Source organism: Phacochoerus africanus, chromosome 3, assembly GCF_016906955.1.
Source record: "Phacochoerus africanus isolate WHEZ1 chromosome 3, ROS_Pafr_v1, whole genome shotgun sequence".
Taxonomy (NCBI): domain Eukaryota; kingdom Metazoa; phylum Chordata; class Mammalia; order Artiodactyla; family Suidae; genus Phacochoerus; species Phacochoerus africanus.
The window spans coordinates 183,829,106-183,847,964 of record NC_062546.1 but is presented as its reverse complement, the minus strand read 5'-3'; the positions used below and the strand labels follow the sequence as shown (position 1 = coordinate 183,847,964).

At 44.6% G+C, this 18,859-nt stretch overlaps 1 protein-coding gene across 1 annotated transcript in view; it reads left to right on the top strand.

Moving 5' to 3' along the window:
* Nucleotides 1-946, top strand: part of PECR (peroxisomal trans-2-enoyl-CoA reductase) — a 44,775-nt gene extending 43,829 nt beyond the window's left edge. The window contains exon 8 of the mRNA XM_047773444.1: nucleotides 656-946. Coding sequence (XP_047629400.1) covers nucleotides 656-741 — 86 coding nt within the window. The 3' untranslated portion in view covers nucleotides 742-946. The remainder of the gene's footprint in view (nucleotides 1-655) is intronic.
* The last annotated feature ends 17,913 nt before the right edge of the window (nucleotides 947-18,859 follow it).

Here is an 18,859-nt window from a genome sequence, read left to right as displayed (position 1 = left end):
AAGTAAACATATTTTAGAAAGTATTACTTTTTTTTTTTTTTGCTATTTCTTTGGGCTGCTCCCGCAGCATATGGAGGTTCCCAGGCCAGGGGTCGAATTGGAGCTGTAGCCACCAGCCCACGCCAGAGCCACAGCAACGCGGGATCCGAGCCACATCTGCAACCTACACCACAGCTCATGGCAACGCCGGATCGTTAACCCACTGAGCAAGGGCAGGGACGGAACCCGCAACCTCATGGTTCCTAGTCGGATTTGTTAACCACTGCGCCACAACGGGAACTCCCTAGAAATTATTACTGTTAAGGAAGTAAGACTCTCTGCTTATGTCCAGTGCCATATATAGGGATGCCATTTACTCTTACAACTTTAAAACCTATGTGTTGTTACCCTTTTAATAGATGTGGAAACTGAGGCTCAGAAAGAGCAACTTCTCCAAATCTGTAGAAGTAACTTCTACAAAAGCTACTAAGTCATGGGGGTGGGATTCAAATTGAAGTTTTTCTCAAAACCTTTGCCATTTGTCCCAGTAATTTATGTTTCTTGCTGAGGAAAGAGGTGAACCAGGGAAAATAACAAAAGGATTTAGTGGAAACTAAGAGAACTAATGGGGTTCATAAATTTGCATCTGACCTGAGGTTTTCCACTTACTTAACAGATCATGACAACTGGCCTGAAGGACCGGGGGACCTTTCAGTTGTCAAGAGGATGAAGGAGTCTTACAAGAAGAGAGCCAAGCTCTAAGCTAAGGAAACATGGAAGTGTCCTTTGTCCCCAAGTGCCTTAAAATCTTGAGAATGTACTTCTGTACTTTATGGGAACTTAATTTGCTTTTTTAATATTGTCAATTACAACTATGCAAAAACTATTGCTAAAATAAATGCATTTTCTTTTGGCCACGCCTGCAGCATGTGGACGTTCCCCAGGCCGGGGAAAAAAACTGTGCCACAGCAGTGACCCGAACCACTATAGTGACAATGCTGGGATCCTTAGCCCACCTTGCCACAAGAGGATCAATAAATGCATTTTTAAGTCCCAACCAATGCCCTTCAATTTGTGATCAGAAACATTTTTGATGAATGAGTTCCTGACGTGGTTCAGTGGTTGATGAACCTGACTAATATCCATGAGGATGTGGGTTCATCTCTGGTTCTGCTCAGTGGGTTAAGAATCCAGCATTGCCATGAACTGTGGTGTAAGTTGCAGATGTGGCTCGTATCTGGCGTTGCTGTGGCTGTAGGTCGGCAGCTACAGCTCCCGTTTGACCCCTAGCCTGGGAACCTCCATATGATGTGGGTGCGGCCCCACCACAAAAAAATTTTAGCGATAGAAATCAATATGCGTTGTGCTTTTTTTAATTCTAAGAAAGGTATTTGAAAAGTGAAATAATTTCAAAGTAATGACAGAGGTACTATCATCTCCCAAAAGATTTGAATATTTAATTATAAAGGTAGGCAGTAAATCTACCTTGTGGCATCATTATGATTTTTACAGCAGAAATATACCATGACTCACTGGTGGCACTTTTGGATTAGTAAAACTGTATGTGATAATTGAGGTATGATTTGTTCACGAAGTCAAATCTGTGTAAGTCCTCTTAACTGAAAAGAAAAATAAAGTCCTAAGGAGTACTTTTTGCAGTGCTTGATATGTGTCTCGATTTCTTATCCAAAGTGTTTCTTTTTCTCCATCTTTCTCCTTTTGCGTGCAAAAATTTTTTTTTTGATTAAAATATATGCAAAAGTGGAGTTCCCGTCATGGCTCAGTGGTTAACGAACCCAAATAGGATTCATGAGGATGCGGGTTCGATCCCTGGCCTTGCTCAGTGGGTTAAGGATCCGGTGTTACCGTGAGCTGTGGTGTAGGTCAAAGATGAGGCTCAGATCCAGCGTTGCTGTGACTGTGGCATAGGCCGGCAGCTACAGCTCCGATTCTACCCCTAGCCTGGGAACCTCCATATGCCGCAGGTGCGGCCTTAAAAGACAAAATATTTATGTGTGTGTATATATACGCAAATGTGTTAGGGCTCAGTATTCTGCCTTCAATTGATCCTTTCTGGCAGTTATCCCGATTTCTAAAATACCATCTACAAATTACATAGGTTTTATTTTTTTTTTTGCTTAATAGATTAAACCTCTTTAAATTGACTTATTCCCTCTTAAAGTCAAGTCGTTTCTTTCTTTGTCAGTAATATTCAGTTTGAAGTATAAGATTTGCAAAGCTCTGGGGTGGGAATCCCAGAATCTGCCATTTTATCAGCCTCCCAAGTAGGTAGGGACTAGGACAAGGCTAATGAGATGCTTTGGGTGTGGCTCGAAAGGGGGCACTCACGCTCAGGTTTGCTCAAGGGCAGGTCGCCCAGGCTCACTTAAATGTTGTGCCCACGCTGTGAATGTGGAAAGATCAGGAATCTTCTTTTCCTCCTAGACAACAATTTAACAGTGGCCTTCTGGAGGCAATAATGTCACAGCTCCTAAGAATTATAAGCCATGGTAGGGAGCTGGGTGGCTCCAGCACAGGTTGGTCCTGGAGATGGAAAAAGCAGGGCTTGCCTTTCAAATTACCTCATGTCAAACTTTGAAAACTTATGGTTACCAAAGGGGAAAAGGGGGTTGGGGGCGGAGAGGGATAAATTAGGAGTTTGGGATTAACATATGCATACTACTATATATAAAATAGATAATCAACAATGACCTACTGTAGAGCACAGGGTATTCTATTCAATATTCTGTTTTGGGGAAAGAATCTGAAAAAAGAATGGATATGTGTATATGTATAACCGAATCACTTTGCTGTACACCTGAAACTAACACAACATTGTAAATCAACTACACTCCAATATAAAATAAAAATTAAGCGGAGCCTCCTTACCTGCCGCTGGCATTGCTCAACAAGCATCCTGTCTTAATCTGTTTCTTGCCTATCACTTTGTCTCTCGCTGAATTCCTTCTGCTCAGAGGCACAAAGAACCTGAACCTCAGTTAAGTCCAGACACCGGTCCTGTTCCCGGTTCTACGGACACAGTGGTGAATAAGGAAGATAGTGCTTGGTCTCACTGAACTTTCAAAAGGAGAATGGACAGTAACTAAATAATCACACAAACAGAACTAAAACCCCCAACAGACGGAAGAACTACTTGATGAAGCAGTCTTCATTCCAGGAAGAAGGAGGACGACCAGAACGAGTCCTGGGGCCACTAACCACCAGCTTTAAAGGATAATTGCAAGCTTGCCTATACCCTGATCCTTATCTGTGGCCCTACTTTCCATTCCCCAAAGTATAAAAGCACCTCCTAATCTCTTCCAAGGGGAGCATCGTCTTTAAGGCATTAGCCTGCTGTGGCTCCCTTTGCCTGGCAAAACAATAAAGATTTTTCTCCTTCACTCCAAAATAAAATAAAAATTAAATTTAAAAATTACCTCCTGTCGATGACTATAGACAGCCCCTTACGTACCCACAGGTTGACATTTGCTTATTTCTGTTTAAGACATGGAACCAGCCCTACCTGGCACTAAACTTAGCTCCACCCTCTTGTTCAACTGCCGCTGGACGGCTGATCATTAACCATGCTTTAGAATCAGCAGTTTGCTCTTCAGGATTTCTGTATGTATCCTAATAATGTCTTATCAATAATGTTCTTCTGCTACTACACTGGGTAAATTTTGCTGCAGATTAAATGTTCCTGAATAGGTTTAATCATTCACTCAGCCCATAATTTGGAGCCCTTACTCTGTGCTCAGCATTATGGTAGGAGTTGGGTGTTCAGTGGTGAAAAAGACATGCACGGAAATTAAAAATTCCCCAACATCCTAAGTGCTACAGAGGATAAGGTCATGGTGGTGCCGAAGCTGTGTAACAGGAAGAAAAAGACATCTAGAGAAAAACTAGAACAGTTCTCTAATTATTCATGTTAAAAGAGTTTGTTGATAAGATGACCTTTGTGGACGATTTCCCCTCCCACACACATGGCTGTTTTGGTTCATGGCTTATGTTAGTTCAGGGCCTCAGAGAAGGAGAAGCCAAGGTGTAGTAAGTCCATGAGACTTCTGGGGAACGTCCCTCGCAGGATAAAGGGCAGGGAGCCCAAGAAGACATCCATAGCCTCTGACCTTGATGCAGTCTGACCCCTGTAGACAAGGGATAAGGAGAGAAGCAGGCAGGAAGCATCTCGATCACAGCAAAGCAATCCCTTCTTAGCCAGGGTTGCCACACGTGTGTGTTCACAGTCACAGCAGGGCAAGGGGGTCCCAGGAGGCACTCAGTGGATCACCTGGTTCCACATCAGTTCCTCCCTGTCCCCACTGTATAAAAGTAGCTCTGACTCCTCCTGCAGGTGATGGCAACACCTTTGCTCAGCAGCTGGTACGTGGCTGAAGTGCCCTGGAGTCAGACATAGTTTGTAGTTCAACGGGACCTTGCTGTGTCCCCTGGACTGGCAGGGACGGGGAGTGCAAAGTCCCACAGTGGATCTTAAGGAGTGACGTCAGCAGGGCCACTCCTTCTTTCACTTGTTGGTTCCCAACATGTTCACAGAGCCAATGCGGACACGCATCCTGAACGATGGCACTCCATCCTTTCAGAGGGTCAATGGCACTTAAGTTGTGCCTTGTAATTGTAGTCCTCTGTGATGCCGGCTGCTTCTGCAAGTGTGGGTTGTGATGCAATCTGTGGTTCCGGGATCAGGGACCCACTTTGATCATCTGGTTGGATACTGGTGCATGGGATTCCACACCCGGGGGTCTGGCTTTGGATAACCCCTCCGTAGCAGTGCTATCTGAGTCTCTGAAAACAGGAAAAGCAAAATCCTCCCTGGAATGGGTTATCTATTACGATAAGGTAAGGATCACACCTACACCACACCGTCATTTGGTATAAGTTCAATATAAAGAATTATAAACTATAATGGGATTGGCCAGTAGGACGTAAGGAACTTTAAAGAATACGGGAATAGGAGACATAAGGAACAGCTATTGCCACGGCTGATAATGGAGAAGAGCACCGCCCCCATCCAACACCCCTTCACCCAAGGGCTGACACCCAGACTTTTTTGGAGAGCATGGCTGTGACCCAGTGGGTGTCAGAGAAGTCTCTAGTCATCTGAAGTGCTCTGCTGATAGAACTTGCTAGAAATCTGCCCTCTAGGGTGCCGGGGGAAACTGCGTGGGAGATGTCTCACCAGAGGCTGCCCCTATGGAGGCAAGTGCCAGGGGAGTTGTGACTGCTGCTGCTGCTCCTGCTGGCCAGGTGCACTGCCGCCTGGCTTCAGGGTGTGGGCAGTACAGGAATCTGGAAGCAAAGCTTTTTTTTCTTCCTGCAGCGTCTCTCCATTGCCCTCTGCTGGCAAAGCCTCAGCACAGCTGGCAAAGCGCAATCTATTTAAAGGACGTGGACCCAATTTCAGAGCTGAGAAGCAGCACACCTATAACCAGCCCACCTGTCAACCTGACAACAAGCAGCCGTTGTCCTCCTTGAAGAACATGCCATTCGGGGCTCAGTATTGGTCTCTGTGTGGACATATCAGAGGCAGCACTAACTATATCGACCTTAGTTAAGCGGGATTCCAGATTGCCTCTTTCCTCCATCCGTGAGCCAATTACACCAGTTCTGGGGAGGCCGATGATGAAGGCCTGGGCAGCATTGACTGGCTGAGCTGTCTTGTCTGCTTGGTGGTTCTATGCCTCTTCCATGATGGATGCTTTCTGCGGGCATTCCTGTATGGAGACAAAAATAAGCACTTGGGGCCCACTCCCCTGTGTTTATCCATTTGTCTCTACCCCAGACTCCCTGGTTCCCAGTCTTTCAGTCCTTTTCCTTCCAGGTTCTTGGCCAAAGGGCCAGGCTTTGGGCCTATACTCAGGAATCTGTATAATGTCACTTTGGTCTCTTTCCCCCGCCCCCTTTTCTTTCTAGAGTGGATACTAGTGGCACCACCTACAGATTGTCTATTAGAAAGATTTTTCTTCTCCACCGTCCTACAGGGCCACCTCTGAATGTGACAGTAATGAAGTTCTGACTACAGTAAAGGAGAGGAAGGAAAGGAAGGAAGATTGGATGGGAAGAATCTGAGCCTGAGATAGTGTTGACCCAGTTGACCCATCACCAGCGTTCCAAGGTTTTGAGCCAAAGTCAGCCCTTAGTCTCCTAGGAATGGGTGTGAATGAACAGCTTGGCTGTGCTCAGTCTAGGTGGGAGCAGCCCAAGGGCAAATGCACTGGTAGATCCTGGGGTGTGGCAGCTGGGGCTGTCAATCAACTCTGCTTCCCATAGCAGGAGATCTAAACTATGCATTTCCATGGCTGCCCCAGGACTGTATTCTGTAACTCTAAAACTTACCATTGGCTCCATTTGTTTTTAACACCACCAGACACTTGGCTCAACAACGTGTCACCTGGCGCAGGGAAACAAATCCGACTAGGAACCATGAGATAGTGGGTTCGATCCCTGACCTCGCTCAATGGGTTAAGAATCTGGTGTTGCCGTGAGCTGTGGTGTAGGTCGCAGACGAGGCTCGGATCTGGCACTGCTGTGGCTATGGCGTAGGCCAGCAGCAACAGCTCTGATTAGACCCCTAGCCTGGGAACCTCCATGTGCCACTGGTGAGGCTCTAAAAAGACCAAAAAAAAAAAAAGTCACCTTGTGGTTAGTCATGGGACACCAGCCAGGTCTGTAGTGCCTTCTTGGGTTTCTAATATTTGGCTGCAAAGCTTCAACCTGAGCTGTAGTTTCTTCTTAGTATTTCCTCTGCACTCCTATTACAGTGGTATTATTCTCTAAAGTAGCTGTCCATTGAAATAAGACCAACTAACAGAAATATTTGAAACCCTATTCCAAAAAAGCCTATTTGATCAAAAACTAGTGATTATACAGCTTTTGTTTGTTTGTTTGTTTTTTAAGGGCCAAAAGTGTGATATATGGAAATTCCCAGGCTAGGGGTGGAATTGGAGCTACAGCTGCCAGACTTTGCCACAGCCACAGCCACAGCAACGTCGGATCTGAGCCACATCTGTGGCCTACACCACAGCTCACAGCAATGCCAGATCCTTACTCACTGACTGGGGACAGGCTCAAACCCACGTCCTCATGGATACTACTCGAGTTCTTAATCTGCTGAGGCGCAACAGGAACTCTGTGCAGCCCTTGTTTTGAGACAGTTGTCTAAAGGAATATTTAAGTCTCCTGTTATCTGAAGGGATATTCTGAATCTTGTGGACAATGCTATTTATAATTGGTATGGTGACCAAACCTGCTGTTGGTTAGTGTTAGCCTTCGCCCAGCCCTGCCACGTTGAGCTAGAGGCACATCCGCATCCTGCCCTAGAGGGAGTCAGATTGTGGGGTAGTGCCAGGTCCTGATGCTGTTGGTGTCAGTGCTGCCTTCCCCGGGGGTGAGGTGTCTCCTGAATCCTCCCTGCCTTGTCTGTGATCTACACCACAGCTCATGTTGACACTGGATCTTTAACCCACTGAGTGAGGCCAAGGATTGAACCTGCATCCTCGTGGATCCTAGTCAAGTTCGTAACCCAATGAGCCACAACAGGAACTCCCTGCGTCCTTTTATTTTAAAAGTAAATTATGTATTAAGAATATAACATGTCCTTTGGATTGTACCAGTATTTTTCTTGGAATTGCTATTTGTAAGCAGTCTCCATTTAGTTCTATATTCTGATTGGGCAAATAGTCAGAATTACCTTTTTCTTTCTCTGATGGGTAGCTATGTAGATAATAGATACATAGACAGATAGATAGATACTTATCTTCTCCCTCATTGTTATGTGACTGTATATATATATATATATATATATTATAAATTTTGCCATTTTAGGAGTTCCCATCGTGGCTCAGTGGTTAATGAATCCGACTAGGAACCATGAGGTTGCAGGTTTGATCCCTGCCCTTGCTCAGTGGGTTGAGGATCCAGCATTGCCATGAGCTGTGGTGTAGGTCGCAGACGCAGCTTGGATCCTGTGTTGTTGTGGCTCTGGTGTAGGCCGGCGGCTATAGCTCTGATTCGACCCCTAGCCTGGGAACCTCCATATGCTGTGGGAGCAGCCCAAGAAATGGCAAAAATACAAAATAAATAAATTTTGCCATTTTAACCATTTTTAGGTGTATGATCCTATTTTATTTATAGGCAACCCTAAAGTGGATTTCCAATTTCCAAATAACTGAGGATAAATTCAAATATATTTTATGTTGATTCTATACAAATTCAAAATTTCAAAATCCAGATATGTTGAGAAAATATCCAGACTATATCAAGCTCAAACAGAATTACATTAATACACAATAACTGGGAAAATGTCAAGCTATGACACTTTGAATCCTGCCTAGAAAGATCAAGTGGAAATTTTTTGTTGACTTGTATGTATTTTTGGATTGTCTAAGTTTTTTGGAATCAATTTATAAAAGATACCTTTGGTTTACAAACATAACATCCTACAAATGTCACGTCTTTCAATTTAAAGCACACATTTTATATCGTATTTACATGAAACTTTAGCTAGTTAGCTTTGGTGCAGAAATACAAATTCTTATGTGGAATTCAAAATGCCATGCCTTGAATTTTAAATTTTTAGTCTGAAGTAACTGAACTGAGGGGAAAAAAAGAAAACTCTAGGAGCTCCCTCTGTGGCGCAACAGGATCCATGGCTTCGTGGAAGCACTGGGACGCAAGTTCAATCCCTGGCCTGGTACAGCGGGTTAAAGATGGGGCAGCGCTACAGCTGTGACTTGGGTCACACCTGTGACTCGGACCTGATCCCTGGCCCAGGACCTCCTTATGCCATTGGGGGGCCAAAAATGAAAAAAATTTTTTTTCATTTTTGAATATTAAGGTAAACATTAAAATTTTTAATTTCATTATATGATAGCTGTTAAATGTGTTTTGAAATTTAGAAAGCATTTTTTTTGTCTTTTTGCTATTTCTTGGGCCGCTCCTGCGGCATATGGAGGTTCCCAGGCTAGGGGTCGAATCGGAGCTGTGGCCACCAGCCTACGCCAGAGTCACAGCAACTCGGGATCCGAGCTGCGTCTGCGACCTACACCACAGCTCACGGCAACGCCGGATCCTTAACCCACTGAGCAAGGGCAGGGACGGAACCCGCAACCTCACGGTTCCTAGTCGGATTCGTTAACCACTGCACCACGACGGGAACTCCTGAAATTTAGAAAGCATTTTATACAAAATCCTCAAAGTTGGAATGCTTTAGAAAAGCAAAATTTATGTTGTTCTATTATCACACAGGGTCGGGGAGGGGAGATTGATTTGACTCTCACTTGCCTAGAACATGCAATTTTACTATTAGGCATATTTCAACCTGACACTTCCCTTCCTTCTCTGAAGGTCCTGGTAGCTTAACTATTTCATGGCTTTTGGAATATTCTTTTTACTTAGCAGTTAAATTTCTCTTATGGAATTTCAGACTGTGCTGGGTAATAGAGGTGTAGGGATGATGGGGGGAGGGTATATTTGTTTAAATGTTGTTTAATTCACTTAAAGTTTGGCTTCAAACACATATATTCACATCGTTATTCTGTCTTTCTTGTCACCAAACACCTTAAAGCAAAATATTCAGAGGTAATTCTTCATGTTTTACCAATAAAAGATGGACGATTTTCATCAAGTTTTTTTTTATTTTTTAATTTTTAAAATTTTTATTTATTTATTTATTTATTTATTTTTGTCTTTTTGCTATTTCTTTGGGCCGCTCCCGCGGCATATGGAGGTTCCCAGGCTAGGGGTCGAATCAGAGCTGTATTCACTGGCCTACGCCAGAGCCACAGCAACGCGGGATCCGAGCCGCGTCTGCAACCTACACCACAGCTCACGGCAACGCCGGATCGTTAAACCACTGAGCAAGGCCAGGGACCAAACCCTCAACCTCATGGTTCCTAGTCGGATTCGTTAACCACTGTGCCACGACGGGAACACCAAGGTTTTTTTTTTTTTAATTGTTTCTTTAGAGTGTGTCTTTCCAAATCTTTTGGAGATCCTGAAATGTCTCAATGTTATTATCTTATTTCAACACATTTTTAAGGCTGCATTCCAAACTCCTTTTGAAGGAAAATATTCTTTACTTGTAAACAGAAATTACCTTCCCACGTTTAAATGAGTTGCTATACACAATTTTGTGTATATTCAGTGTCTGCTTGACTGAGATGCTTGAATTTAAATATAAAGAATTTTACCCAGCTTCCCTTGTGTCATCTAAATTTGCTCTGAGGACAGAGGAACAACATTTTAATAGTATCCAGTTACTCAAAAGTGAAAACTCCTATGGTAGAGGCTTAATTTTATTTTACTTTTTAATTTATTATTTTAGTTTTTGCTTTTTAGGGCTGCATCCGCAGCATATGGAAATTCCCAGTCTAGAGGTCAAATTGGAGCCATAGCTGCCGGTGTACGCCACAGCCACAGCAACGTGGGATCCAAGCCGCATCTGCAAACTACACCACAGCTCATGGCAACACGAGATCCCTGACCACTGAGCGAGGCCAAGAATCAAACCTGCATCCTCATGGATACTAGTCAGATTTGTTTCTGCTTTACCACAGTGGGAAACCGCAAGGCTTAATTTTAATATAACAGACTGTTTCCAGAGAAGAGGTTTTTTGTTTTTATTTTAATCTCAAAAAAAAAAGAGGTGAAGTTAACATGAGATAAAATTAATCATTTTTAAATTCAGTGGCATTTAGTATGTTCAGTGTTCTTTAACCACTACCTTTATCCAGTTCCAAAATATCCCCAAAGGGAAACCCTATGTTTATCAAGCAGTTGCTCCCCACTTCCCCTTCCTGCAACCCTGGCAACAATTGGGAGGACGGAGTTTCCACTGTGGCACAACGGGACAGGAGGCATCTCTGGAGCACTGGGACAAAAGTTCAATCCCCGGCCTGGCACTGTGGGTTAAGGATGTGGTGTTTCTGCAGCTGTGGAGTAGTTCGAAACTGCAACTAGGACCTGATTCCTGGCCTGAACTCTATATGCCACAGGGTGGCCAAAACCAGCCGAACAAACAAAGCAATCAGGAGGGCTTCTGTCTCTGTGGACAGCCTATTCTGGAGGGTCATATAAATGGAGTCATACATCATGTGACATTTTGTGTTTGGCTTTTTTTTTTTCCCTACTGTAAAGTTTTTGAGGTTCATCCAAGTTGCAGCATGTGTTTTTACACTGATTTCATTCAGATGGGGTTGCCTCCACTGTTGGATAGAATTCTCTGAGCCGTATTTCTAGAATGTTCTCTCCTAAAGCTTTGATGATAATGTCTGGAAGACTTAATATATTTTACCACAATAAAATAAAGGAAGGAAAAAATAAAGATCTGCCTATCTTATTTTGAGATAATTCGAAGAAAGAATTCCTGGCATTTCCGGAGGAAGGGAATTAATTCTGCACTCGTGGAGCAAGCCACAGGGATAGACTTAGGCATAGGGTCCCAGGCAGTGGGTGCTATGACGTACTCCACACATGCCCCCCCAGCAAGAAGGAGTTACCGGGCCAGCTGCTGGGAGTGCTGCCAGCAGACAGCCCTCAGTGGTCAGCCTCCTGCTGGACAACTTCACCTGAAGAGAGCTGTCTTGGCCAAGGTCATAGTCCCTTCTCAGGTCACCTTCATCCAGAGGTTGATTGTCATGGAGATAGAAAGGCTCAGCCCTCTTGTACCAGCTCAGAACAACTTAGCTCTGAAGTCCCTAAAGGGCTGGCTAAGGTTCAGCTCTACTCCCTTTTCTTCCCTTCCCTTCCACAGGTGTAGATTCCATGAGTGTTCCCACCAGACCTCCTGTAACTTGTGAGTGCTCCCCAGCAGGCCTCCTGTAAGCTACGAGTGCTCCCTACTAGGCCTCCTATAAGCCACCAGTGATTCCTGCTAACCTCCTATAAGCTCACACCATCTCTGAGTCTGCTTCCCTGGAAACCCAATGCATGATCCCAGGCTCGTGCGTGGTTATGGGCAGTGTTCGGGGGGCGGGGGGGGGGGGGGGGGGGGCGGATGCAGGCCTGCACCTCCTCTGAGCTAGAACTTTGCTTTCTTCCTGCTGGAGACTTGCTCTGGTATCAGAGGTTTTTAAGTTTAAATCTTTCTTCCTCTCAAGATCTTTAAAGCAACCTGTCCTCTGGGTCCGGGGTGGGGAGCAATTGAAGATTTTGCCTTTATTTCTGTCTTACTTTCCTTCGGAAATCATCCTTCCATCTGGCCAAGATGTGAATTTTCAAGGGTTCGTTTTACCTTTTCAAAGACATCAGTGGTTCTAGGAATCATGTAGGGGATATACTCAAATTTTGCATTAAATGGTGAGGCCGGGTCTTCATCTTTCTTCTTCTTCTTCTTTTTTTTTTTTTTTTTTTTGTTTTTTAGGGCAGCAACCACAACAGCATATAGAAGTTCCCAGGCTAGGGGTCGAATCCGGGCTGCAGTTGCCGGCCTACACCACAGCTCGTCACAGCAACGCAGGATCCTTAACGCACTGAGCAAGGCCAGGGATTGAGCCCACATCCTCATAGATACTAGTTGGGTTAGTAACGGGTGAGCCACAATGTTAACTCCTATAGTTCATTTTCTAGAGGCGGGAAACCATCCACATTTAATGAGAACTGGGCAGGAGGTGGGATTAAGATGGCGAATAGAAGGACTGGAGCTCAACTTCTCTCCTAAAAACAACAAAATTCACAACTAAAGGCTGAGCATTCTCCACCCAAATGGACTGGAAACCTTAAAAAAGATACCCTACTCCAGAAAAGAAGGAGGAGGCCACATCAAGAGGTAGGAGGGGCGATTTCTTGATATAAACAACCCCATACCTCCCAGATGAGAAGCCCCGCAGACTGGAAACTAACTGATTCACAGAGACTCACACAGGAGTGAGAGTTCTGAGCCCCACATCAAACTTGCACGTGCGGGGATCTGGCACTGGGAGAAAGAGCCCCCGGAGCATCTGGCATTGAAGGCCAGTGGGGCTTGTGCGCAAGAGCTCCACGGGACTGGGGGAAATGGAGACCCCATTCTTAAAAGGCGCACATGAACTTTCACATGCACTGGGTCCCAGGGCAAAGCAAAGTCTCCAAGGGAATCTGGGTCAAACCTGACCGCAGTTCTTGGAGGACATCCTGGGAAAACAGGGGTGAATGTGGCTTGTTGTGAGGGAAGGACATTGAAGGCAAAGCTCTCAGGAATATTCAGCAGCTGCCTTTCTCTGGAGGGGGCCATTTTGGGAAAATCTGGCCCCACCCGTCTGTCAGTGCTGAGAAGCCCCAGGGCAAACAACAACCCAGGTGGGATCACAGACCTGCCCCTCAGTAAACAGGCCACCTAAAGACCCCTCAGGCACACAGCTGCCTCTAATCCCATCCAGAGACTAAGCCCCACCCACCAGAGGGATTAGAATCAGCTCCACCCACCAGTGGGCAGGCATCAGCCCCTCCCATCAGGAAGTCTTCAGTAAGCCCCCACACCAACTTCAGCCACAAGGAGGGCAGACACCAGAAGTACAAGAGGCTACAGCTCTATTATCTGTAAGAAGGTCACCACAGCAAAAACCTATAAAAATGAAAAGACGGAGAACTAGAACTCAGATGAGGGAGAAAGGAAAAACCCCAGAAAATCAGCTAAGCGATGAGGAGATTCTCAGCCTCCAGGAAAAAGACTTCAGACTGTTGATGCTGAAGATAATGAGAACTGGGCAAGGATGGGTCTCCCTTGAACTGAGGAGTCCTTATGATCCAAGTAGCCTGTGGACAAAAACGAGGACACCTCATCTTCTTGGGGGTGTACAGGAAAGATGTGAGAGGATAAGAGGGTGGCTCCTTAAAACCCCTACCTGCAGTGACAAAGGCCTTTCTAGATAGAAAACATCTCAGGCAGAGCTAATGGAGAGAAGACCCTTGTAGAGAGTTCGCCAAGGAAAGGGAGAGTAGGTGAAGTTTACAGACTTTAGTAGTAGACTTTATACCTTAGCCCCATCTCCGAAGAAACTGCAGTTGATTTACAACAGAAATCCACCAGGTGGCAGCACAGAGAATTACAAGATGGTTTATATATAACCTTTATGGGGAGATTTACTTGGTCCCTTTACTTCTGTAGAACTCGAGCAGAAAGTTTGCAAGGTTCTGGCCTGTTCATGTATCCCTGTGAGTGTTATGGAAGAAGAGTTAATGAGTGGAAAACTGAAAACCTATTGGCATAACTGTGGTTGTCTGTTAACACTCAGATTGGTAGGATCTGGGCTTAAGTTAGGGCAAAGATTTGGGGCTTTTCATAGCAAATAAGAATGGTGGTCATGTTTTCTGTATTATTATTTCTTTGATGTATGCATTCTATTTTATGACTTCATATCACCTTGTATACAGCAGGTACTTGGTAAACGTTTGCGGAAGTGAGTTTAATCGGATTAGGAACAAATGTCGCATGACTGATGGGTCCAGGTTTATGTTTAATTTTAGCTAGGTATAGTATGGAGACTCTTTGGAGAGTGCAGAATATTTGGGATTATAGAGGGAGGTGGTTTTCCAGAGGTGGGAAAAGAGCTAATTCCAGATCACATCTGAAGATGTGAGAATTGAGGCTGTTGTGGGCATCTGAAAAGTGTTGGTTGTAGCAGGATTGGTAGCTATGACAGCAGAGTTAGACAATGGAAGGTAGTTAGATGTGGGAATACAGTTAGCCATGTATGACAGGATAGTTAGCTAAAGGAGTACAGTTAGGCATGGCAGGATAGTTAGCTATGGGAATATAGTTAGGTATGGCAGGATAGTTAACTGTGGGAGTACAGTTAGGTAGTTATGGGAGTACAGTTTGTTATAGCAGAATAGTTATGGGAGTATAGTTAGGTAGTTAGCTATGGGAGTACGGTTAGGCATCGCAGTGTTGTTGTTTTTTGCCTTTTTTTTGTCTTTTTTTAGGGCTGCACCAGCAGCATATGAAGGTTCCCAGGCTAGGGGTCCAATCGGAGCTGTAGCTGCTGGCCTACACCAGAGCCACACCAACGCTGGATCCGAGCTGAGTCTGCAACCTACACCACAGCTTACGGCAATGATGGATCCTTAACCCACTGAGTGAGGCCAGGGATCGAACCTGAGTCCTCATGGATACTAGTAGGTTTTGTTGACTGCTGAGCCATGACAGGAACTCTGGCAGTGTCATTAAATGTGGAAAAATTAGGAGTGAGCTAAGGAAAGACACATTGCAGGAAGCAAGGTGATGAGTTGGGGCACAGAGGAAATTTTTGGTTTCATAATTTTCCAGTTTTTGCTCTGGGTAGTGCTCTGAGGATGAGTACTGTTTATTTTTCATCTTTGATTCCCCAAGAAGTTGAGCACGGAGGCATGTGTATAAAGTCTACACTCAAAAAGTATTTGTGAAATTGAATAATTCTAAGTGGTCACCCTTGACTGTGAAGGGGGTGGGGTAGAAGCTGACTGACCAACAAATGCTTTGTTAACAACAATGATTATATCTAGCATTTATAGGGTGCATCTACTTTCCAGGAAACCAAAGGAAGTGCTTTGTGTATTACCTCACCTAATTCCGACTGCAGCCACCAGGGGGCGCTGTGATACCAGAGTCCCTGCTCTTAATGGCCATGCCACTGGTTCTCAAGTGCAGTTTGCTGGGGTTGCCATAACAAAGAGCATTCACACTTGGTGGCTTAAGCAACAGAAATGCAACCATTTTCTCATGGTTTGGGAGCTGGAAGTCCAGGATTAAGGTGACGGCAGGGTTGATCTCATTCTGAGGCGTCTCTCCTTGGCTCACCAATGGCCATCTTCTCACTTTGTCTTCACAAGGTCTTCCGTCTGTGTCTGCATTTTAATCTCCTCTCCTTATAAGGAGACCAGCCATGTTGGATTAATGACCTCCTTTAACCTTAATTACCTCTTTATGGGCCCCACCTTCAAGTACAGCCATGTTCTGAGGTACTAGGGGTTAGGACTTCAACAAAGGAATTTTGGAAGGGACACGGTTCAATTTATGACAGCATGCTTCAGAATTCCCAAGCCTTGGAAGCAGGGCCAGGGCTAGGGTGAGGGAAGTGAGGGGGCTAGGGTGAGGGAAGTGAGGGGACTAGGGTGCGGCATTTCCGGACCTGTTCACTCTCTGGGTTGCACAGGTGCAGGGTCTACCCCCACAGTGAGCACCCCCTCGACTTGCTGCACCCCAAGCACCTCATTAGCCTCACCCTAGTCCCAGCCCTGCTTGGCAGCCTGATATGATGGCAGATTCTGGGGCCCCCACTCCTGAGCTTAGAATTCAGAGGATCTCAGGTAGGGTCTAGGAATCTGGAGTTTCAGGAAGCACCCCTAGGGATTATAATGCAGGGGTTTAAGATCACCCTTTTCAGAAACTCTGCCTGTGCCAAGAACCTCATAGGACAGGTCCTTCACATCAGAGAAGTAATTTCCTTTTTTTTTCCCCTTTTTCAGACCTCATCCGCAACATATAGAAGTTTCTAGGCTCGGAGCCATCAGAGCTGCAGCTACTGGCCTACACCACAGCCACAGCAATGCCACATCCTACACTGCATCCTTAACCCACTGAGCGAGTCCAGGAATCGAACCTGCATCCTCATGGATGCTAGTCAGATTCTTAAACCACTGAGCCACAAGGGGAACTCCTTCAGTGAAGTAATTTCTGTCTTTCTCTTTGGTTTAGGGAGTAGATGTTGCTGAACTTGCCCAGTACTTGTCTAAATTTTTAGGGACTGCAGTGGGATTCTAAATTCCTTCTGGTAGAGAGCTTCCATGCTCCAAGTTCCTGAAATGGACCTGAAAGAACCATGGGCTGGCTTTTCTCTGTGGAGTGCTTTCTGTCCATTGCAGATGGCACATGCAACCATGTTTGGACCAGTGTGTCAGCTGCTGCCATTCTTGAGTGTAATTGACAAACCTTACCAGCATCCACTCCCTTTTCTGTGGCTTCATTTTATTTTCCTTAAGAAACTCTCCCACTTTTAGTCCAACTGGCTTCCTTTTTCTGTCTCCCCCATTCCTCTTCACTTGAGCACTACGGGGGTGCACAAGAGACTCACTGTGAGTACCCTCCCTCTGAAAGAGCAATTGGTTCCATTTCAGGCCAATTAACATTGGACCCAGGCCTGTTGATCAGCTGGGAAGGAGATGTCTCTTCCTGCTGAGATTAGCAGCAGAAAAGACGGTGAAATCCAGGGCTACTTGAGGGCTAAGAAGATCATCAGCTCAGAGTCCAGAGAGGAAAAGAGAGTGTCTTAGTCTGTTTGGGTTGCATAACAGAAATTCTATAGAGTGAATGGCTCATAAACAACAGAAATTCATGTCTCACAGTTCTAGAGGCTGGGGAAGGCCAAGATCAAGGCCCCAGTAGATTCAATGTCTGGTGAGGGTCTTCTTCCTGGTTCATACACAGCTGTCTTCTCTCTGTGTCCTCACATGGCAGAGGAGTAAGGGTGCTCTCTGGGATCTCCTTTGTAGGGATTCTAATCACATCCATGAGGGCTCCATCCTCATGACCTAATCACCTCCCAAAGGCTTCCCCTTAAGATTCCATCACACTGGAGATCAGGTCTCAACATAAGATTCTGGAGGAGACACAAACAGCTAGCATCACTTCTGGAATTTTCTAGGCACTTGAGCCAGTAAATTCCCTTCTACACTTAAACTAGTTTGAGTGATGTTTTTGTCATTCACAATAAGTTGCTGATGAGTACCACGGGATTATAACAGAGGTCACAAAAATTTAGACAAAAAAATATTAGAATTGACACACAGTAGAGTTAGATTGCCTTCAAGTTGAGACTATGAGAATCAAGTTTTCTTCAAGCATCTCTCCAAATGCTTCATAACTCTTCTAGATTACTTTATATGTTTTTATTCTCTCAAAGGGCAATTTTTTAAAAAAAAGATTAGACTTATCCCCACATATGAAATCATTTAGAAAAGGCTCTACTAAATTTTGAGGACAGTCGAGATGTTTGTTTCTTGAAACTCAAGAAAGAATAAAGGCTGATTATTAAGGTTTTATCTGAGGGAAAAGGAGGAGGGAAGGAAGTGAAATTGACTAGCGAACTACAACAAATAAAAATAGCTTGAAAATTTAGAAGTATTTTGCATTATGGGAAACCACTGAGTGATATAACAGAAGGAGTCTCAGATGGCAGATAGTTTCTATTTCTCTTCAGAGAGAAGCCAAGCAGAGAAACAAGTAAAAATCTCACCTGACTAAATCAAACTGGATTGTTCTGACTGGCTTAAGAGAACTCTTCTTTCCTAATTCTTTCCTTCCTTCTTTCTTTCCTCCCTCCCTCCCTCTGTTCGTTCTTTCTTTCTTTTCTTTCCTTTCTTTCCTCTTTCTTTCTTTCTTTCTTTCTTTCTTTCTTTCTTTCTTTCTTTCTTTCTTTCTTTCTTTCTTTCTTTCTTTCTTTCTTTCTTTCTTTCTTTTCTTTCTTTCTCTTCCTCTCCCCCCTTCTCATCACAATTACCCTTTTCTTGCCTCATAAACTCCCGTAGTGGGATTATACAGGTTTAGTTCTGAAAGCAATAGAATCTGACTGTCGTTAGGGAAAAAAAAAAAAAAAAAAAAGATCAACAAATTATGAAGTTCCCGTCATAGCTCAGGGTTAAGAACCCGACTAGTATCCATGAGGATAGGGGTTTGATCCCTGGCCTCATTCAGTGGGTTAAGAAACCCATGTTGCCATGACCTGTGGTGTGGGTTGCAGAAGTGGCTCAGATCCTGCAGTGCTGTGGCTGTGGCATCACCCAAAGCTGCAGGTCCAATTCAAGCCCTAGCATGGGAAATTCCATTTGCCACAAGTGCGGCCCTAAAAAGAGAAAACAAACAAACAAACAAATGAAAAACAAGCTATGGAGTAACCCACAAAATGATGGGAAA